Raw genomic sequence first — 23,331 nt, 5'->3', positions numbered from 1 at the left:
GTCCCCTTCCCCCTATACATATCTACCTCCATCACTCCAGTATCCCTGTCTCCTTCCCCCTATACATATCTACCTCCATCACTCCAGTATCCCTGTCCCCTTCCCCCTATACATATCTACCTCCATCACTCCAGTATCCCTGTCTCCTTCCCCCTATACATATCTACCTCCATCACTCCAGTATCCCTGTCTCCTTCCCCCTATACATATCTACCTCCATCACTCCAGTATCCCTGTCTCCTTCCCCCTATACATATCTACCTCCATCACTCCAGTATCCCTCTCCTTCCCCCTATACATATCTACCTCCATCACTCCAGTATCCCTCTCCTTCCCCCTATACATATCTACCTCCATCACTCCAGTATCCCTGTCCCCTTCCCCCTATACATATCTACCTCCATCACTCCAGTATCCCTGTCTCCTTCCCCCTATACATATCTACCTCCATCACTCCAGTATCCCAATCTCCTTCCCCCTATACATATCTACCTCCATCACTCCAGTATCCCTCTCCTTCCCCCTATACATATCTACCTCCATCACTCCAGTATCCCTGTCCCCTTCCCCCTATACATATCTACCTCCATCACTCCAGTATCCCTGTCTCCTTCCCCCTATACATATCTACCTCCATCACTCCAGTATCCCTCTCCTTCCCCCTATACATATCTACCTCCATCACTCCAGTATCCCTGTCCCCTTCCCCCTATACATATCTACCTCCATCACTCCAGTATCCCTGTCTCCTTCCCCCTATACATATCTACCTCTATCACTCCAGTATCCCTCTCCTCCCCCCTATACATATCTACCTCCATCACTCCAGTATCCCTGTCTCCTTCCCCCTATACATATCTACCTCCATCACTCCAGTATCCCTGTCCCCTTCCCCCTATACATATCTACCTCCATCACTCCAGTATCCCTGTCTCCTATACATATCTACCTCCATCACTCCAGTATCCCTGTCTCCTATACATATCTACCTCCATCACTCCAGTATCCCTGTCTCCTTCCCCCTATACATATCTACCTCCATCACTCCAGAATCCCTGTCTCCTATACATATCTACCTACATCACTCCAGTATCCCTGTCTCCTCCCCCCTATACATATCTACCTCCATCACTCCAGTATCCCTGTCCCCTTCCCCCTATACATATCTACCTCCATCACTCCAGTATCCCTGTCTCCTTCCCCCTATACATATCTACCTCCATCACTCCAGTATCCCTGTCCCCTTCCCCCTATACATATCTACCTCCATCACTCCAGTATCCCTGTCCCCTTCCCCCTATACATATCTACCTCCATCACTCCAGTATCCCTGTCTCCTTCCCCCTATACATATCTACCTCCATCACTCCAGTATCCCTGTCCCCTTCCCCCTATACATATCTACCTCCATCACTCCAGTATCCCTGTCTCCTATACATATCTACCTCCATCACTCCAGTATCCCTCTCCTCCCCCCTATACATATCTACCTCCATCACTCCAGTATCCCCGTCTCCTTCCCCCTATACATATCTACCTCCATCACTCCAGTATCCCTGTCTCCTATACATATCTACCTCCATCACTCCAGTATCCCTCTCCTCCCCCCTATACATATCTACCTCCATCACTCCCAAAGAATATGGATCCTGTAAATTTATCAAAATGGCCAGTAAATCAAATTATTCCCTGGTCACGTTGTCCGGGCGCCACATTTTCCTAAAGAAAACCCTGACACACGCGCGCGCACACACACACACACACACACACACACACACAGGCCTCACCAGGACGGTGAACTTTCCGCTGAGCAGTTCAGAACGGAGAGGTTCCTCTTCTGGGTTAATGTTGAAGATGCCCTCCTTAATCCTCGTGTTCTTATTGGACGAATCACAGACATACAGGTCAAGGGTCAACCATTAGCACATTCTGGCATAGGTGGGAATTTACAGTGTATGTCGGGGACTAGACACAAAAATGCTCACACACACACATACTCACTCACTCACTCACTCACTCACTCACACTGTCTCTCTCTCTGTCTCTCTCTCTCTCTCACACACACACACACACACCTGGTCCCTTTCTGTCTCTCTCTCTGTCTCTCACACACACACACACACACCTGGTCCCTCTCTGTCTCTCTCTCTGTCTCTCACCCACCCACCCCGACCTGGTCCCTCTCTGTCTCTCACCCACCCACCCCGACCTGGTCCCTTTCTGTCTCTCTCTCTGTCTCTCACCCACCCACCCCGACCTGGTCCCTCTCTGTCTCTCTCTCTCACCCACCCACCCCGACCTGGTCCCTCTCTGTACCTTGTATGCCTGGAAGAGGTCTATTGCTCGGGAGACATCAAACTTGCGCGCCATGAGGAACTTGACGGCGGTCGGCTGAGAGACCAGAGCTGCACTGTGGGGATGTTCCCTGCTACGCACCTCACTCAGGAACTCCTCCACCGCCTGGGGAAGGACGGAGGGGATGGTGGGGAGGTAAGAGGGGATGGTGGGGATGGAGGGGAGGTTAGAGGGGAGATGGGGGAACAAGGGGAGAAGAAGGGAGGTTTACAGGGATGAGACGAGACCAGACGAGAGAGGGAAATATTGGGGGAGAGAGAGTGAGGGTGGGGTTGAGGTTGGAGAGGGAGAGGGAGGGAGAGGACAGAGTGAGGGTGGGGTTGACGTTGGAGAGAGAGAGTCAGGGAGAGGACAGAGTGAGGGTGGGGTTGACGTTGGAGAGAGAGAGGGAGGGGGAGGACAGAGTGAGGGTGGGGTTGAGGTTGGAGAGAGAGAGGGAGGGAGAGGACAGAGTGAGGGTGGGGTTGGGGTTGACGTTGGAGAGAGAGAGGACAGAAGGGACAAGTGAGTGTGGGGTAGTTATAAGGGGAGAGGAGAGCTCAAAGAGTTGTTGAAACTTGCGGCTCATGGTTGAACCCCTGTGTGGTGTGTTGTGCTGGTGCCAGCAGTATTCAATGTGACCAACATCCCCAGGAAGTAGGAACCAAGACCAGTCACTTATTGGCTAAATCAACAGCAACTCAATCTCTGATTGGTTGATCGAAAGACAGATAAACACGCCCGACATCACGGCCCTACATCACGTGACTGACAGACACTAGAGGTCGACCGATTAAATCGGCATGGACGATTAACTTGGGCCGATTTCAAGTTTTTCATAACAATAGGCGATCGGCATTTTAGGACGCCGATTATGGCCGATTACAATGCAATCCACGAGGAGACGGCGTGGCAGGCTGACCACCTGTTATTCGAGTGCTGCAAGGAGCCAAGGTAAGTTTCTAGCTAGCATTAAACTTATCTTATAAAAAAACAATCAATCTTAACATAATCACTAGTTACCTACACAGGGTTGATGATATTACTAGGTTAACTAGCTTGTCCTGCGTTGCAAATAATCAATGCGGTGCCTGTTAATTTATCATCGAATCACAGCCTACTTCGCCAAACGGCTGATGTTTTAACAAAAGCGCAATCGTTTCACAAATGTACCTACTTTTAAATAAAGGTAAAATAAAATTACAAATGAAAAAAACCTAACCATAAACATTAATTCATTTATTAAAATTGATACACAGAAGTATATATATTTTTTAAACCTGCATATTTAGTGAAAATAAATTAATATTCGCAGGCAATATTAACTAGGGAAATTGTGTCACTTCTCTTGCGTTCATTGCACAGAGAGTCAGGGTATATGCAACAGTTTGGGCCGCCTGGCTCTTTGCAAACTAATTTGCCAGAAATGTACCTAATTATGACATAACATTGAATGTTGTGCAATGTAACAGCAATATTTAGACTTAGGGATGCCACCCGTTAGATGAAATATGGAATGGTTCCGTATTTCACTGAAAGAATAAACGTTTTGTTTTCTAAATGATAGTTTCCGGATTTGACCAAAGGCTCGTATTTGTGTGTTTATTATATTATAATTAAGTCTATGATGTGATATTTGATAGAGCAGTCTGAGCGTTGGTAGGCAGCAGCAGGCTCGTAAGCATTCATTCAAACAGCCCTTTACTCCGTTTCCCAGCAGCTCTTAGCATGCTTGAAGCACAGCGCTGTTTATGACTTCAAGACTATCAACTCCCGAGATTAGGCTGGCAATACTAAAGTGCCTATGAGAACATCCAATAGTCAAAGGTATATGAAATACAAATGGTATAGAGATAGTCGACGAGTCATAATTCCTATAATAACTACAACCTAAAACTTTTTACCTGGGAATATTGAAGATTCATGTTAGAAGGAACCATCATATGTGCTCATGTCCTGAGCAAGGAACTTAAAACGTTAGCTACTGCGTTTTTGCATTGTTTAAACCAAATTGAACATGTTTCATTATTTATTTGAGACTAAATATATGTAATGTATTATATTAGGTTCAAATAAAAGTGTTCATTCAGTATTGTTGTAATTGTCATTTTTACACATACATATTAACCAGCCGATTATGTCGGCTTTTTTTGGTCCTCCAATAGTCGGTATCGGAAAATCATAATCGGTCGACCTCTAGTACACACAGCCCTACGTCATGTGCTTGATCTGGGTGAATTTTAAACTTCCAACTATATCCAGTGACGTCAGCGGATATTCAACAAAAACATCCGTTTCCCGACACCTGACAACGGATTGTACCAACTCCTTCCAACAACCAATTTTGGCAAAGGAGTAACATAGAAATGTCCCTAGAAAAACTTAACCCTAAAAAAATGTTAACTCCCGTTACAAATGCACGTTAATAAGTGGTAACATGATTCATATAGCACATAATGCGTGTTGCTCGTTAGCTTGAGTAGTTGCATTAAAATAACTAACAGAGATGAGAGGACCGAGGAAGTCGTAGCTTCTAGCTTCGGGCCCTAAGCTACTCGTCTACTGTTGCCAATGTAGTTTCATCTGATAGCGGCTCTTTCGGGTTGTTTAACGTTAACCAGCAATCTAGCCAGCCAGTTGAACGACGAAAACAAACGTTTTTACTAGGAACTTGAGAGCAAATTCTGTGAACCGACTGTCGAAAAATAGATAGTTATCAGGCACATTAACTATGACTGAGACCAAACAGTACTCAGAAAGCAAACATGTCACTAGACGTATAAAAAGCAACCTTGTACTGGCATGTTTTACATCTGAAAGGAAGTCGTATGAGGCTCAAATGAAGCAGAACATGTCCATGTTACTCTTACTATAGTTACCTAGGTAGGAAGCCAAAGAGGATGTGTCAACACGGGTCTTCCTCCCCGGCCTAAAGTTTAGCTATCGCTAGGTAGCCATCTGCGTTCAATAAGTTATTCAAAAATGATAATAATAATAATAATATGGGTAACAAAATATGACATCTAACCAGTGAGATGTAACTATGTCAGCCAACGCATCCAGACGACAGTGTTAAGCAGCTAGCTAATAGTAGCATGCTAGCGGCTGTCATAATATATGTAACGGGACCAAGGATATTTACGAGACAGTATCCTCACCAAGGACAACGTTGACCCTTACAACCTAACTAGACATTTGGGTTTATTATTAACATAAATGTTTTTTGTTTGTTGATGAAATCGAGAGCACTATGGTTAAAAAACCCAAGTCCTTACCAGTTCCTCCTGACTCGTCAAGGCTTCCGCCATCTTGAAGCCTCACGTCAACGTCGTTTCTACGTGCTCGTTCACGACGCAGAAGACCGAGTGCGGCGGCGGCGCGGTTGTCACTAGTTACCACAGATACACTAGTTACCACAGACACAAAGTCAAAATACGATACAAATATCGCATTTTTATTTTATTTTTAATAAATGTATGAAAAAAATAGCTTTTAGGTAATAATTTAAGGGTTAGGGTTAAGCAGAAGGATAGCAGTTTAAACTTTAGGTTTAAAGTCAGATTTAAAGAAGAGAAATTGTAGAAATGGGCGTGGTTTAGCCATAATTATGACTTTGTGGCTCTGGTAACTAATGATGACCAGACGGGAGGCGGGTTAGTGCTATACAGAATCTTTTGGGACGTCCCTTCCCAAAAACCTAACTTTAATAACCCCAAAACTTTAACTATAACCTTGCGCTAAACTTACATTTTAACTTCAATTAGGGGGGGACGGGGGACGTCCCAAGGAGCCCGAATAACATGGACCACGGGAGGAGACTACGGGTCGCCAAAGGGCTCATTCTACAAAAAGTCGAACGTTAGTGTACACTTCTAATGGAGATGATGATTTGATAAATTCTGCACCATTCTTTATTAGAATGTTAGGTGACACAACACATGGTGGAAAAGCGCATACCAAGGTTTAGTTTAATGAATGTATATCCATGTTTGTGATGTTATTTTCCATACGTGAATCTCTCTCTGTCATGAAAAAAATAAAATAAATAGACAGGCAACAGTTCAGTCACAAAACATCCTGAAAACGATTTTTATTGAGCCATCACTTGTCACAACAATTTACATAATATAATGTTTATTTATTTATTTATTTTTTTACATGTTATGCTTTTGACGTTCATTATCAAGGAAATCCTGATAGATATGTCCTGTGCAAGACAGTTGGCGACAGAGTGTCTCAGCGGCACCCTATTCCCTATATAGTGCACTACTTTAGACCAGGGTCCTATTCCCTATATAGTGCACTACTTTAGACCAGAGTATGGTATATGGTGACTATCAGGGACTGTATTCATAATGCAGATGGTATCATCTCTGTCCCTCCCATCTTCAACAACAGACCAACCTGTTATCATCTCTGTCTCTCCCATCCTCAACAACAGGCTAACCTGTTATCATCTATGTCCCCTCCCATCTTCAACAACAGACCAACCTGTTATCATCTCTGTCCCTCCCATTTTCAACAACAGACTAACCTGTTATCATCTCTGTCTCTCCCATCTTCAACAACAGACCAACCTGTTATCATCTCTGTCCCTCCCATCTTCAACAACAGACCAACCTGTTATCATCTATATCCCCTCCCATCTTCAACAACAGACTAACCTGTTATCATCTCTGTTTATATAGCGAATGGCTGACATGGCTTCTGACTGAGGAGAGCATATAGGGGGCGTCCCAATAATATCTCCAATCTTCTAAAGTATGCACTCGTTCACTGCTTCTCTCAAAACCCCAAAAGCCTTTGATTGGTGGAGGCATGGGTTAGTAGGAATCATCATATTTATTTATACCAAGTCATTTCCTTTGAAAAAGCTGTGAAGGGAAATGAACAAGTGCACACTCTGGGAGGAAGGAGAGATGATTGGGGACACACTTATGTCGCTATCAATCATCCAAAATCCCCCATGAGCCAATAGGAACGTTTAGGTGACGATTGTGATCCCGCCTTTTAAGATCAAGAGTTTTTTTTTTCTCTCTCTCTCTCTGTCTCTCTCTGTCTCTCTCTCTCTCTCTCTCTCTCTCTCTCTCTCTCTCTGTCTCTCTCTGTCTCTCTCTGTCTCTCTCTGTCTCTCTCTGTCTCTCTGTCTGTCTCTCTCTCTCTCTCTCTGTCTCTGTCTCTCTCTCTCTCTCTGTGTCTCTCTCTCTCTCTGTCTCTCTCTCTGTCTCTCTGTCTCTCTCCCAAATGAAAACCACGGAAAGTGTGTATGTATGGGTGTGTAAACACTGTCGTTTTTTATTTTTAGCATCATCATCATCATCGTCATCGTGACAAACACAACAAGGTTGTTAGTTAAGGTATGTGCATAGCAGTCTGAGCTGTGTTTTAAACCAGAGTAGAAAACACCAGTCTGAGCTGTGTTTTAAACCAGAGTAGAAAACACCAGTCAGAGCTGTGTTTTAAACCAGAGTAGAAAACACCAGTCTGAGCTGTGTTTTAAACCAGAGTAGAAAACACCAGTCTGAGCTGTGTTTTAAACCAGAGTAGAAAACACCAGTCTGAGCTGTGTTTTAAACCAGAGTAGAAAACACCAGTCTGAGCTGTGTTTTAAACCAGAGTAGAAAACACCAGTCTGAGCTGTGTTTTAAACCAGAGTAGAAAACACCAGTCTGAGCTGTGCTTTAAACCAGAGTAGAAAACACCAGTCAGAGCTGTGCTTTAAACCAGAGTAGAAAACACCAGTCTGAGCTGTGCTTTAAACCAGAGTAGAAAACACCAGTCTGAGCTGTGTTTTAAACCAGAGTAGAAAACACCAGTCAGAGCTGTGCTTTAAACCAGAGTAGAAAACACCAGTCAGAGCTGTGTTTTAAACCAGAGTAGAAAACACCAGTCAGAGCTGTGTTTTAAACCAGAGTAGAAAACACCAAGTCAGAGCTGTGTTTGAAACCAGAGTAGAAAACACCAGTCAGAGCTGTGCTTTACACCAGAGTAGAAAACACCAGTCAGAGCTGTGTTTTAAACCAGGGTAGAAATCACCAGTCAGAGCTGTGTTTGATACCAGAGTAGAAAACACAAAGGGACTACTATGTACACAGCCAAGTGCTTCACTCTTCTCATAGAGGTAGAAAGAGAACTCATCAGACCAGGTTATATCCATCTACAGCCCTCTTTCTACCTCTATGCTCTTTCTCTAATAATGGTACATGGGGCCAGCCCTGTTCTAGAATCACCATCTGTTCTAGAATCACCATCTGTTCTAGAATCACCATCTGTTCTAGAATCACCATATGTTCTAGAATCAACATATGTTCTAGAATCAACATATGTTATAGAATCCGCCCCTGTTCTAGAATCCGCCCCTGTTCTAGAATCCGCCCCTGTTCTAGAATCCACCCCTGTTCTAGAATCCACCCCTGTTCTAGAATCCACCCCTGTTCTAGAATCCACCCCTGCTCTAGAATCCACCCCTGTTCAAGAAGCACCACTGTTGTCAACTAGGGTTTTGCAGGTACAGAGGGTTAGTTTGAGGGGACTGAGGGGTGGTTATATTTGGTTAGTTTGAGGGGCGTCAGGGATGTTATGGTCCGGGCGTGTCAGGCGGTGTGAGCGTCTCCGTCGGGGCTGAAGTAGTACCTAACGGGGGGTCCAGGAAGGTCCTCATCACCATCTGACTCTGGAGCGAAGGACACGGTCAGGTCAACATAGCGACGGTCTACAGACGGTTTGATCAACTTCTGCATCCTGGGAGAGGAGGGAGGGGGGGGGGGGGGGGAGATGGGGGGAGGGAGGAGAGGGGGGAGGGAGGGAGGAGAAGGAGGGAGGAGATGGTGGAGGGAGGAGAGGGAGGAGGGAGGAGATGGTGGAGGGAGGAGAGGGTGGAGGGAGGAGAGGGTGGAGGGGGGGAGAGGGAGGGGGGAGAGGGGGAGGGAGGAGAGGGAGGAGAGGGGGGAGGGAGAAGAGAGGGTGGGAGGAGAGGGGGAGGGAGGAGAGGAGGGAAGAGAGGGGGAGGGAGGAGAGGGAGGAGAGGGGGAGGGAGGAGACGAGGGAGGAGAGGGAGGAGAGGGAGGAGAGGGAGGAGAGGGGGAGGGAGGAGAGGGGGAGGGAGGAGGGGGAGGAGAGGGGGAGGGAGGAGACGAGGGAGGAGAGGGGGCGGGAGGAGAGGGAGGAGATGGGGAGGGAGGAGAGGGAGGAGGGAGGAGAGGGAGGAAGGGGAGGAGAGGGAGGAGAGGGGGGAGGGAAGAGAGGGAGGAGAGGGGGGAGGAGAGGGAGAAGGGTGGGGGAGAGGGAGGAGGGGGGAGGGAGGGATAGAGGGGGGAGGTGGAGGAGAGGGGGGAGGAGAGGGGGGGAGGGAGGAGAGGAGAATGAGAGATTAAGATTCACAGTGATTCAGGAGGACAGTGTGTGTGTGTGTGTGTGTGTGTGTGTGTGTGTGTGTGTGTGTGTGTACATGTGTGTGTGTGTGTGTGTGTACGTGTGTGTGTGTGTGTGTGTGTGTGCTTACGTTAGTTTCAGTCTCTTGTTGTGTCCTGGCATCACAGGAACATAGAGCATCTTCACTCCATGGACAACCATGGTAGGTTCTATCCCATAATTCACCTGTAATACAACACAGTCAACACCATGGTAGGTTCTATCCCATAATTCACCTGTAATACAACACAGTCAACACCATGGTAGGTTCTATCCCATAATTCACCTGTAATACAACAGTCAACACCATGGTAGGATCTATCCCATAATTCACCTGTAATACAACACAGTCAACACCATGGTAGGATCTATCCCATAATTCACCTGTAATACAACAGTCAACACCATGGTAGGTTCTATCCCATAATTCACCTGTAATACAACAGTCAACACCATGGTAGGTTCTATCCCATAATACCACACAGTCAACACCATGGTAGGATATATCCCATAATTCACCTGTAAAACAACAGTCAACACCATGGTAGGATCTATCCCATAATTCACCTGTAATACAACAGTCAACACCATGGTAGGTTCTATCCCATAATTCACCTGTAATACAACAGTCAACACCATGGTAGGTTCTATCCCATAATTCACCTGTAATACAACACAGTCAACACCATGGTAGGAACTATCCCATAATTCACCTGTAATACAACACAGTCAACACCATGGTATGATGTATCCCATAATACCACACAGTCAACACCATGGTAGGCTCTATCCCATAATTCACCTGTAATACAACACAGTCAACACCATGGTAGGTTCTATCCCATAATTCACCTGTAATACAACACAGTCAACACCATGGTAGGTTCTATCCCATAATACACCTGTAAAACAACACAGTCAACACCATGGTAAGATATAGCCCATAATACAAGACAGTCAACACCATGGTAGGTTCTATCCCATAATTAACCTGTAATACAACACAGTCAACACCATGGTAGGCTCTATCCCATAATTCACCTGTAATACAACACAGTCAACACCATGGTAGGATCTATCCCATAATTCACCTGTAATACAACACAGTCAACACCATGGTAGGATCTATCCCATAATACAACACAGTCAACACCACGGTAGGCTCTATCCCATACTTCACCTGTAACACAACACAGTCAACACCATGGTAGGATCTATCCCATAATACAACACAGTCAACACCATGGTAGGCTCTATCCCATAATTAACCTGTAATACAACACAGTCAACACCATGGTAGGATCTATCCCATAATACAACACAGTCACACCATGGTAGGAACTATCCCATAATACAACACAGTCAACACCATGGTAGGTTCTATCCCATAATTCACCTGTAATACCACACAGTCAACACCATGGTAGGTTCTATCCCATAATTCACCTGTAATACAACACAGTCAACACCATGGTAGGTTCTATCCCATAATTCACCTGTAATACAACACAGTCAACACCATGGTATGATGTATCCCATAATTCACCTGTAATACAACACAGTCAACACCATGGTAGGATCTATCCCATAATACCACACAGTCAACACCATGGTAGGCTCTATCCCATAATTCACCTGTAATACAACACAGTCAACACCATGGTAGGTTCTATCCCATAATTCACCTGTAATACAACACAGTCAACACCATGGTAGGTTCTATCCCATAATACACCTGTAAAACAACACAGTCAACACCATGGTAAGATATAGCCCATAATACAAGACAGTCAACACCATGGTAGGTTCTATCCCATAATTAACCTGTAATACAACACAGTCAACACCATGGTAGGCTCTATCCCATAATTCACCTGTAATACAACACAGTCAACACCATGGTAGGATCTATCCCATAATTCACCTGTAATACAACACAGTCAACACCATGGTAGGATCTATCCCATAATACAACACAGTCAACACCATGGTAGGCTCTATCCCATAATTAACCTGTAATACAACACAGTCAACACCATGGTAGGATCTATCCCATAATACAACACAGTCAACACCATGGTAGGAACTATCCCATAATACAACACAGTCAACACCATGGTAGGTTCTATCCCATAATTCACCTGTAATACAACACAGTCAACACCATGGTAGGATCTATCCCATAATTCACCTGTAATACAACACAGTCAACCCCATGGTAGGCTCTATCCCATAATACAACACAGTCAACACCATGGTAGGATCTATCCCATACTTCACCTGTAACACAACACAGTCAACACCATGGTAGGTTCTATCCCTTAATACAACACAGTCAACACCATGGTAGGAACTATCCCATAATACAACACAGTCAACACCATGGTAGGTTCTATCCCATAATTCACCTGTAATACAACACAGTCAACACCATGGTAGGCTCTATCCCATAATTCACCTGTAATACAACACAGTCAACACCATGGTAGGCTCTATCCCATAATTCACCTGTAATACAACACAGTCAAGCCCATGGTAGGAATTACAACATATTTCTCCTGTAATACAACACAGTCAACACCATGGTAGGTTCTATCCCATAATACAACACAGTCAAACCCATGGTAGGATTAACCCATAATACACCTGTAATACCACACAGTCAACACCATGGTAGGATAAATCCCATAATACTACACAGTCAACACAATGGTAGGATCTATCCCATAATACAACACAGTCAACACCATGGTAGGATATATCCCATAATACAACACCATGGTAGGCCTTATCCCATAATTCACCTGTAATACAACACAGTCAACACCATGGTAGGATCTATCCCATAATACCACACAGTCAACACCATGGTAGGCTCTATCCCATAATACAACACAGTCAACACCATGGTAGGATCTATCCCATAATACAACACAGTCAACACCATGGTAGGCTCTATCCCATAATTAACCTGTAATACAACACAGTCAACACCATGGTAGGATCTATCCCATAATACCACACAGTCAACACCATGGTAGGATCTATCCCATAATACAACACAGTCAACACCATGGTAGGCTCTATCCCATAATTCACCTGTAATACAACACAGTCAACACCATGGTAGGCTCTATCCCATAATTCACCTGTAATACAACACAGTCAACACCATGGTAGGATCTATCCCATAATACCACACAGTCAACACCATGGTAGGATCTATCCCATAATACCACACAGTCAACACCATGGTAGGTTCTATCCCATAATACAACACAGTCAACACCATGGTAGGATCTATCCCATAATTCACCTGTAATACAACACAGTCAACACCATGGTAGGATCTATCCCATAATACAACGCAGTCAACACCATGGTAGGATCTATCCCATAATACCACACAGTCAACACCATGGTAGGATCTATCCCATAATACAACACAGTCAACACCATGGTAGGAACTATCCCATAATACAACACAGTCAACACCATGGTAGGTTCTATCCCATAATTCACCTGTAATACAACACAGTCAACACCATGGTAGGATCTATCCCATAATTCACCTGTAATACAACACAGTCAACCCCATGGTAGGCTCTATCCCATAATACAACACAGTCAACACCATGGTAGGATCTATCCCATAATACAACACAGTCAACATCATGGTAGGTTCTATCCTATAATTCACCTGCAATACAACACAGTCAACACCATGGTAGGCTCTATCCCATAATACAACACAGTCAACACCATGGTAGGATCTATCCCATAATACAACACAGTCAACACCATGGTAGGATCTATCCCATAATACAACACAGTCAACACCATGGTAGGATCTATCCCATAATACAACACAGTCAACACCATGGTAGGATCTATCCCATAATACAACACAGTCAACACCATGGTAGGTTCTATCCCATACTTCTCCTGTAATGCAACACAGTCAACACCATGGTAGGATCTATCCCATAATACAACAGTCAACACCATGGTAGGATATATCCCATACTTCTCTGGTAATACAACACAGTCAACCCTATGGTAGGATCTATCCCATAATACAACACAGTCAACACCATGGTAGGATCTATCCCATACTTCTCTGGTAATACAACACAGTCAACACCATGGTAGGATCTATCCCATAACACAGCACAGTCAACCCCATGGTAGGCTCTATCCCATACTTCACCTGTAACACAACACAGTCAACACCATGGTAGGTTCTATCCCTTAATACAACACAGTCAACCCCATGGTAGGAATTACAACATATTTCTCCTGTAATACAACACAGTCAACACCATGGTAGGTTCTATCCCATAATACAACACAGTCAAACCCATGGTAGGATTAACCCATAATACACCTGTAATACCACACAGTCAACACCATGGTAGGATAAATCCCATAATACTACACAGTCAACACCATGGTAGGATCTATCCCATAATACAACACAGTCAACACCATGGTAGGATATATCCCATAATACAACACCATGGTAGGCCCTATCCCATAATTCACCTGTAATACAACACAGTCAACACCATGGTAGGATCTATCCCATAATACCACACAGTCAACACCATGGTAGGCTCTATCCCATAATACAACACAGTCAACACCATGGTAGGATCTATCCCATAATACAACACAGTCAACACCATGGTAGGCTCTATCCCATAATTAACCTGTAATACAACACAGTCAACACCATGGTAGGATCTATCCCATAATACCACACAGTCAACACCATGGTAGGATCTATCCCATAATACAACACAGTCAACACCATGGTAGGCTCTATCCCATAATTCACCTGTAATACAACACAGTCAACACCATGGTAGGCTCTATCCCATAATTCACCTGTAATACAACACAGTCAACACCATGGTAGGATCTATCCCATAATACCACACAGTCAACACCATGGTAGGATCTATCCCATAATACCACACAGTCAACACCATGGTAGGTTCTATCCCATAATACAACACAGTCAACACCATGGTAGGATCTATCCCATAATTCACCTGTAATACAACACAGTCAACACCATGGTAGGATCTATCCCATAATACAACGCAGTCAACACCATGGTAGGATCTATCCCATAATACCACACAGTCAACACCATGGTAGGATCTATCCCATAATACAACTCAGTCAACACCATGGTAGGATCTATCCCATAATACAACACAGTCAACACCATGGTAGGCTCTATCCCATAATACAACTCAGTCAACACCATGGTAGGCTCTTTTCTATACTTAATTAATATAGTAATGAATGTGTCTCACCAACACTGCGTTGATGAAGTCAGAGAGGGAGAAGTGTTGGTGACCCCACACAGTCCAGCGGTCCCAGATAGAGAAAGAGATGTCTTCCCTGAGGAGGAGAACACACATTCAGGACTCAGTGACAGAAACAGGGAAACAAACAGAGAGAGAGACAGACACCGATAGAGAGAGAGGGAGAGAGGGAGACAGAGAGAGAGAGAGAGAGAGAGAGAGGGAGAGAGGGAGACAGAGAGAGAGGGAGAAAGAGAAAGAGAGAGAAAGAAGTGTTAGAGACCACACAGCCCAGAGGTCCCAAATAGAGAAAGAAAGAAAGAGATGTATTTTCTATCTGTACGTGTGTATGTACAGGTGTGTGTGTGTGTCTGTGTGCAGGTGTGTGTGTGTGTGTGTGTGTACAGCTGTGTGTGTACAGGTGTGTGTGTGTGTGTGTACAGGTGTGTGTGTACAGGTGTACGTGTGTATGTACAGGTGTGTGTGTGTGTCTGTGTGCAGGTGTGTGTGTGTGTGTGTGTACAGGTGTGTGTGTGTGTGTGTACAGCTGTGTGTGTACAGGTGTGTGTGTGTACAGGTGTGTGTGTGTGTGTGTGTGTGTGTGTGTACAGGTGTGTGTGTGTGTGTTCAGGTGTGTGTACAGGTGTGTATGTGTACAGGTGTGTGTGTACAGGTGTGTATGTGTACAGGTGTGTGTGTACAGGTGTGTGTGTGTGTGTACAGGTGTGTGTTCAGGTGTGTGTGTACAGGTGTGTGTGTGTTCAGGTGTGTGTGTACAGGTGGGTGTGTTCAGGTGTGTGTGTACAGGTGTGTGTGTTCAGGTGTGTGTGTGTGTACAGGTGTGTGTGTACAGGTGTGTGTGTACAGGTGTGTCTCTCCTACCTGATCTGTGTTCTCTTGACAGGTGCAGCCTCGGTGAGGACCATGACAGGAATGGCCAGGTTGAAGAAACAGTTGTTGAACGACTCAAACCCGTATCCTCCCACCACCTTCACCAGCTCCAACGACACCTGGGGACCACAGCACAACTACTCACTGACGACTCTCCAGACGACTCCCCAGACGACCCCCCCCCCAGACGACCTCCCAGACGACTCCCGCCAGACGACCCCCCCCAGACGACCCCCCCAGACGACCCCCCCAGACTACCCCCCAGACGACCCGCCAGACGACCTCCCAGACAACCCCCCAGATGACTCCCAGACAACCCCCCAGATGACTCCCAGACAACCCCCCAGACAACCCCCCAGACGACTCCCAGACGACCCCCCAGACGACTCCCAGACGACCCCCCAGACGACTCCCAGACAACCCCCCAGATGACTCCCAGACAACCCCCCAGACGACTCCCAGACAACCCCCCAGACGACCCCCCAGACGACCCCCCAGACGACCCCCCAGACGACTCCCAGACGACTCACTTCAACAGCCAAAACTACACAGCGCTGAATTCATTGGTACGTTCTATTTAGTTCTGTGACTGAATCAGACAAGCAGATTCCGTAAAACCAATTCAACACCACGAAGAAGAGATCCAAGCTGTTTAAAGAACCTATTCAACTGATAAACATCTGATTCAGTCATTTCTACCATCTAAAACCATTACAGCTGGGAGTCTTCTTGGGTAAGTCTCTAGGAGTCATTACTGCTGGGAGTCTTCTTGGGTAAGTCTCTAGGAGTCATTACAGCAGATTAGAGTCTTCTTGGGTAAGTCTCTAGGAGTCATTACAGCAGATTAGAGTCTTCCTGGGTAAGTCTCTAAGAGTCATTACAGCAGATTAGAGTCTTCCTGGGTAAGTCTCTTGGAGTCATGACAGCTGGGAGTCTTCTTGGGTAAGTCTCTAAGAGTCATTACAGCTGGGAGTCTTGGGTAAGTCTCTAGGAGTCATTACAGCTGGGAGTCTTCTAGGGTAAGTCTCTAGGAGTCATTACAGCTGGGAGTCTTCTTGGGTAAGTCTCTAGGAGTCATTACAGGTGGGAGTCTTCTTGGGTAAGTCTCTAGGAGTCATTACAGCAGATTAGAGTCTTCTTGGGTAAGTCTCTAGGAGTCATTACAGCGGGGAGTCTTGGGTAAGTCTCTAAGAGTCATTACAGCAGATTAGAGTCTTCCTGGGTAAGTCTCTTGGAGTCATGACAGCTGGGAGTCTTCTTGGGTAAGTCTCTAAGAGTCATTACAGCTGGGAGTCTTGGGTAAGTCTCTAGGAGTCATTACAGCGGGGAGTCTTGGGTAAGTCTCTAAGAGTCATTACAGCAGATTAGAGTCTTCCTGGGTAAGTCTCTTGGAGTCATGACAGCTGGGAGTCTTCTTGGGTAAGTCTCTAAGAGTCATTACAGCTGGGAGTCTTGGGTAAGTCTCTAGGAGTCATTACAGGTGGGAGTGTTCTTGGGTAAGTCTCTAGGAGTCATTACAGCAGATTAGAGTCTTCTTGGGTAAGTCTCTAGGAGTCATTACAGCAGATTAGAGTCTTCCTGGGTAAGTCTCTAAGAGTCATTACAGCTGGGAGTCTTCTTGGGTAAGTCTCTAAGAGTCATTACAGCTGGGAGTCTTGGGTAAGTCTCTAGGAGTCATTACAGCTGGGAGTCTTCTAGGGTAAGTCTCTAGGAGTCATTACAGCTGGGAGTCTTCTTGGGTAAGTCTCTAGGAGTCATTACAGGTGGGAGTCTTCTTGGGTAAGTCTCTAGGAGTCATTACAGCAGATTAGAGTCTTCTTGGGTAAGTCTCTAGGAGTCATTACAGCGGGGAGTCTTGGGTAAGTCTCTAAGAGTCATTACAGCAGATTAGAGTCTTCCTGGGTAAGTCTCTTGGAGTCATGACAGCTGGGAGTCTTCTTGGGTAAGTCTCTAAGAGTCATTACAGCTGGGAGTCTTGGGTAAGTCTCTAGGAGTCATTACAGCTGGGAGTCTTCTAGGGTAAGTCTCTAGGAGTCATTACAGCTGGGATTCTTCTTGGGTAAGTCTCTAGGAGTCATTACAGGTGGGAGTCTTCTTGGGTAAGTCTCTAGGAGTCATTACAGCAGATTAGAGTCTTCTTGGGTAAGTCTCTAGGAGTCATTACAGCAGATTAGAGTCTTTCTTGGGTAGGTCTCTAGGAGTCATTACAGCTGGGAGTCTTCCTGGGTAAGTCTCTGAGAGTCATTACAGCTGGGAGTCTTCTTGGGTAAGTCTCTAGGAGTCATTACAGCTGGGAGTCTTCTTGGGTAAGTCTCTGAGAGTCATTACAGCTGGGAGTCTTCTTGGGTAAGTCTATGAGAGTCATTACAGCTGGGAGTCTTCTTGGGTAAGTCTCTAGGAGTCATTACAGCTGGGAGTCTTCTTGGGTAAGTCTCTAGGAGTCATTACAGCTGGGAGTCTTCTTGGGTAAGTCTCTAGGAGTCATTACAGCTGGGAGTCTTCTTGGGTAAGTCTCTAGGAGTCATTACAGCTGGGAGTCTTCTTGGGTAAGTCTCTATGAGTCATTACAGCTGGGAGTCTTCCTGGATAAGTCTCTAGGAGTCATTACAGCAGATTAGAGTCTTTCTTGGGTAAGTCTCTAGGAGTCATTACAGCTGGGAGTCTTCCTGGGTAAGTCTCTAGGAGTCATTACAGCTGGGAGTCTTCCTGGATAAGTCTCTAGGAGTCATTACAGCAGATTAGAGTCTTTCTTGGGTAAGTCTCTAGGAGTCATTACAGCTGGGAGTCTTCTTGGGTAAGTCTCTAGGAGTCATTACAGCTGGGAGTCTTCTAGGGTAAGTCTCTAAGAGTCATTACAGCTGGGAGTCTTCTTGGGTAAGTCTCTAAGCATCATTACAGCTGGGAGTCTTCCTGGATAAGTCTCTAGGAGTCATTACAGCAGATTAGAGTCTTTCTTGGGTAAGTCTCTAGGAGTCATTACAGCTGGGAGTCTTCTTGGGTAAGTCTCTAGGAGTCATTACAGCTGGGAGTCTTCTTGGGTAAGTCTCTAGGAGTCATTACAGCAGATTAGAGTCTTCTTGGGTAAGTCTCTAAGCATCATTACAGCTGGGAGTCTTCCTGGATAAGTCTCTAGGAGTCATTACAGCAGATTAGAGTCTTTCTTGGGTAAGTCTCTAGGAGTCATTACAGCTGGGAGTCTTCTTGGGTAAGTCTCTAGGAGTCATTACAGCTGGGAGTCTTCTTGGGTAAGTCTCTAGGAGTCATTACAGCAGATTAGAGTCTTCTTGGGTAAGTCTCTAGGAGTCATTACAGCAGATTAGAGTCTTCTTGGGTAAGTCTCTAGGAGTCATTACAGCTGGGAGTCTTCTTGGGTAAGTCTCTAGGAGTCATTACAGCTGGGAGTCTTCTTGGGTAAGTCTCTAGGAGTCATTACAGCTGGGAGTCTTCCTGGGTAAGTCTCTAAGAGTCATTACAGCTGGGAGTCTTTCTGGGTAAGTCTCTAAGAGTCATTACAGCTGGGAGTCTTCTTGGGTAAGTCTCTAGGAGTCATTATAGCTGGGAGTCTTCTTGGGTAAGTCTCTAGGAGTCATTACAGCAGATTAGAGTCTTCTTGGGTAAGTCTCTAAGAGTCATTACAGCTGGGAGTCTTCCTGGGTAAGTCTCTAGGAGTCATTACAGCTGGGAGCCTTTCTGGGTAAGTCTCTAAGAGTCATTACAGCAGATTAGAGTCTTCTTGGGTAAGTCTCTAGGAGTCATTACAGCAGATTAGAGTCTTCTTGGGTAAGTCTCTAAGAGTCATTACAGCTGGGAGTCTTCTTGGGTAAGTCTCTAGGAGTCATTACAGCTGGGAGTCTTCTTGGGTAAGTCTCTGAGAGTCATTACAGCTGGGAGTCTTCTTGGGTAAGTCTATGAGAGTCATTACAGCTGGGAGTCTTCTTGGGTAAGTCTCTAGGAGTCATTACAGCTGGGAGTCTTCTTGGGTAAGTCTCTAGGAGTCATTACAGCTGGGAGTCTTCTTGGGTAAGTCTCTAGGAGTCATTACAGCTGGGAGTCTTCTTGGGTAAGTCTCTAGGAGTCATTACAGCTGGGAGTCTTCTTGGGTAAGTCTCTATGAGTCATTACAGCTGGGAGTCTTCCTGGATAAGTCTCTAGGAGTCATTACAGCAGATTAGAGTCTTTCTTGGGTAAGTCTCTAGGAGTCATTACAGCTGGGAGTCTTCCTGGGTAAGTCTCTAGGAGTCATTACAGCTGGGAGTCTTCCTGGATAAGTCTCTAGGAGTCATTACAGCAGATTAGAGTCTTTCTTGGGTAAGTCTCTAGGAGTCATTACAGCTGGGAGTCTTCTTGGGTAAGTCTCTAGGAGTCATTACAGCTGGGAGTCTTCTAGGGTAAGTCTCTAAGAGTCATTACAGCTGGGAGTCTTCTTGGGTAAGTCTCTAAGCATCATTACAGCTGGGAGTCTTCCTGGATAAGTCTCTAGGAGTCATTACAGCAGATTAGAGTCTTTCTTGGGTAAGTCTCTAGGAGTCATTACAGCTGGGAGTCTTCTTGGGTAAGTCTCTAGGAGTCATTACAGCTGGGAGTCTTCTTGGGTAAGTCTCTAGGAGTCATTACAGCAGATTAGAGTCTTCTTGGGTAAGTCTCTAAGCATCATTACAGCTGGGAGTCTTCCTGGATAAGTCTCTAGGAGTCATTACAGCAGATTAGAGTCTTTCTTGGGTAAGTCTCTAGGAGTCATTACAGCTGGGAGTCTTCTTGGGTAAGTCTCTAGGAGTCATTACAGCTGGGAGTCTTCTTGGGTAAGTCTCTAGGAGTCATTACAGCAGATTAGAGTCTTCTTGGGTAAGTCTCTAGGAGTCATTACAGCAGATTAGAGTCTTCTTGGGTAAGTCTCTAGGAGTCATTACAGCTGGGAGTCTTCTTGGGTAAGTCTCTAGGAGTCATTACAGCTGGGAGTCTTCTTGGGTAAGTCTCTAGGAGTCATTACAGCTGGGAGTCTTCCTGGGTAAGTCTCTAAGAGTCATTACAGCTGGGAGTCTTTCTGGGTAAGTCTCTAAGAGTCATTACAGCTGGGAGTCTTCTTGGGTAAGTCTCTAGGAGTCATTATAGCTGGGAGTCTTCTTGGGTAAGTCTCTAGGAGTCATTACAGCAGATTAGAGTCTTCTTGGGTAAGTCTCTAAGAGTCATTACAGCTGGGAGTCTTCCTGGGTAAGTCTCTAGGAGTCATTACAGCTGGGAGCCTTTCTGGGTAAGTCTCTAAGAGTCATTACAGCAGATTAGAGTCTTCTTGGGTAAGTCTCTAGGAGTCATTACAGCAGATTAGAGTCTTCTTGGGTAAGTCTCTAAGAGTCATTACAGCTGGGAGTCTTCCTGGGTAAGTCTCTAGGAGTCATTACAGCTGGGAGCCTTTCTGGGTAAGTCTCTAAGAGTCATTACAGCAGATTAGAGTCTTCTTGGGTAAGTCTCTAGGAGTCATTACAGCAGATTAGAGTCTTCTTGGGTAAGTCTCTAAGAGTCATTACAGCTGGGAGTCTTCCTGGGTAAGTCTCTAGGAGTCATTACAGCTGGGAGCCTTTCTGGGTAAGTCTCTAAGAGTCATTACAGCAGATTAGAGTCTTCTTGGGTAAGTCTCTAGGAGTCATTACAGCAGATTAGAGTCTTCTTGGGTAAGTCTCTAAGAGTCATTACAGCAGATTAGAGTCTTCTTGGGTAAGTCTCTAGGAGTCATTACAGCAGATTAGAGTCTTCTTGGGTAAGTCTCTAGGAGTCATTACAGCAGATTAGAGTCTTCTTGGGTAAGTCTCTAAGAGTCATTACAGCAGATTAGAGTCTTCTTGGGTAAGTCTCTAAGAGCCATTACAGCTGGGAGTCTTCTTGGGTAAGTCTCTAAGAGTCATTACAGCTGGTAGACTTATTGGGTAAGTCTCTAAGAGTCATTACAGCTGGGAGTCTTCTTGGGTAAGTCTCTAGGAGTCATTACAGCAGATTAGAGTCTTCTTGGGTAAGTCTCTAAGAGTCATTACAGCAGATTAGAGTCTTCTTGGGTAAGTCTCTAGGAGTCATTACAGCAGATTAGAGTCTTCTTGGGTAAGTCTCTAAGAGCCATTACAGCTGGGAGTCTTCTTGGGTAAGTCTCTAAGAGTCATTACAGCAGATTAGAGTCTTCTTGGGTAAGTCTCTAAGAGTCATTACAGCAGATTAGAGTCTTCTTGGGTAAGTCTCTAAGAGTCATTACAGCAGATTAGAGTCTTCTTGGGTAAGTCTCTAGGAGTCATTACAGCAGATTAGAGTCTTCTTGGGTAAGTCTCTAGGAGTCATTACAGCAGATTAGAGTCTTCTTGGGTAAGTCTCTAGGAGTCATTACAGCAGATTAGAGTCTTCTTGGGTAAGTCTCTAGGAGTCATTACAGCAGATTAGAGTCTTCTTGGGTAAGTCTCTAAGAGTCATTACAGCAGATTAGAGTCTTCTTGGGTAAGTCTCTAGGAGTCATTACAGCAGATTAGAGTCTTCTTGGGTAAGTCTCTAAGAGTCATTACAGCAGATTAGAGTCTTCTTGGGTAAGTCTCTAGGAGTCATTACAGCAGATTAGAGTCTTCTTGGGTAAGTCTCTAAGAGTCATTACAGCAGATTAGAGTCTTCTTGGGTAAGTCTCTAGGAGTCATTACAGCAGATTAGAGTCTTCTTGGGTAAGTCTCTAGGAGTCATTACAGCAGATTAGAGTCTTCTTGGGTAAGTCTCTAGGAGTCATTACAGCAGATTAGAGTCTTCTTGGGTAAGTCTCTAGGAGTCATTACAGCAGATTAGAGTCTTCTTGGGTAAGTCTCTAGGAGTCATTACAGCAGATTAGAGTCTTCTTGGGTAAGTCTCTAGGAGTCATTACAGCAGATTAGAGTCTTCTTGGGTAAGTCTCTAAGAGTCATTACAGCAGATTAGAGTCTTCTTGGGTAAGTCTCTAAGAGTCATTACAGCAGATTAGAGTCTTCTTGGGTAAGTCTCTAGGAGTCATTACAGCAGATTAGAGTCTTCTTGGGTAAGTCTCTAGGAGTCATTACAGCAGATTAGAGTCTTCTTGGGTAAGTCTCTAAGAGTCATTACAGCAGATTAGAGTCTTCTTGGGTAAGTCTCTAAGAGTCATTACAGCAGATTAGAGTCTTCTTGGGTAAGTCTCTAGGAGTCATTACAGCAGATTAGAGTCTTCTTGGGTAAGTCTCTAAGAGTCATTACAGCAGATTAGAGTCTTCTTGGGTAAGTCTCTAAGAGTCATTACACACCCGGATTGTACAATATTAACCCCTTATTATTTTCATAATTCTTCCAGACGGCCATTTAAGTCTTTCCATAAATTTACAAGGCTTGTAAAGGCCTTGTGCTGTGGTTT

At 45.0% G+C, this 23,331-nt stretch overlaps 2 protein-coding genes across 5 annotated transcripts in view; both read right to left on the bottom strand.

Annotated features, from left to right (window-relative positions):
• The window catches only part of LOC118936863 (tyrosine-protein phosphatase non-receptor type 9), a 65,784-nt gene extending 60,083 nt beyond the window's left edge, over positions 1-5,701 (bottom strand). For all 4 annotated transcript variants that reach the window (XR_016483983.1, XR_016483984.1, XM_090188265.1 and 1 more), the window contains exons 1-3: positions 5,610-5,701; positions 2,317-2,460; positions 1,788-1,877 (exon numbers count right to left, since the gene is read on the bottom strand). Coding sequence is in view for 2 of the 4 variants with exons in the window: in XM_090188265.1 (XP_090044391.1) it covers positions 1,788-1,877; positions 2,317-2,460; positions 5,610-5,642 (267 nt within the window). In the remaining 2 variants the exon portion in view is untranslated. The remainder of the gene's footprint in view (positions 1-1,787; positions 1,878-2,316; positions 2,461-5,609) is intronic.
• Positions 5,702-7,603: 1,902 nt separating this feature from the next.
• Positions 7,604-23,331, bottom strand: part of LOC110514691 (ubiquitin-like modifier-activating enzyme 6) — a 54,908-nt gene continuing 39,180 nt past the window's right edge. The window contains exons 30-33 of the mRNA XM_090188257.1: positions 15,945-16,072; positions 15,072-15,159; positions 9,836-9,930; positions 7,604-9,075 (exon numbers count right to left, since the gene is read on the bottom strand). Of these exons, the coding sequence (XP_090044383.1) occupies positions 8,928-9,075; positions 9,836-9,930; positions 15,072-15,159; positions 15,945-16,072 (459 nt within the window). The 3' untranslated portion in view covers positions 7,604-8,927. The remainder of the gene's footprint in view (positions 9,076-9,835; positions 9,931-15,071; positions 15,160-15,944; positions 16,073-23,331) is intronic.

The sequence above is a fragment of the Oncorhynchus mykiss genome, chromosome 10 (genome assembly GCF_057628025.1).
Source record: "Oncorhynchus mykiss isolate SJ-2025 chromosome 10, ASM5762802v1, whole genome shotgun sequence".
Lineage (NCBI taxonomy): Eukaryota > Metazoa > Chordata > Actinopteri > Salmoniformes > Salmonidae > Oncorhynchus > Oncorhynchus mykiss.
This window is presented reverse-complemented; position numbering and strand designations above follow the sequence as displayed.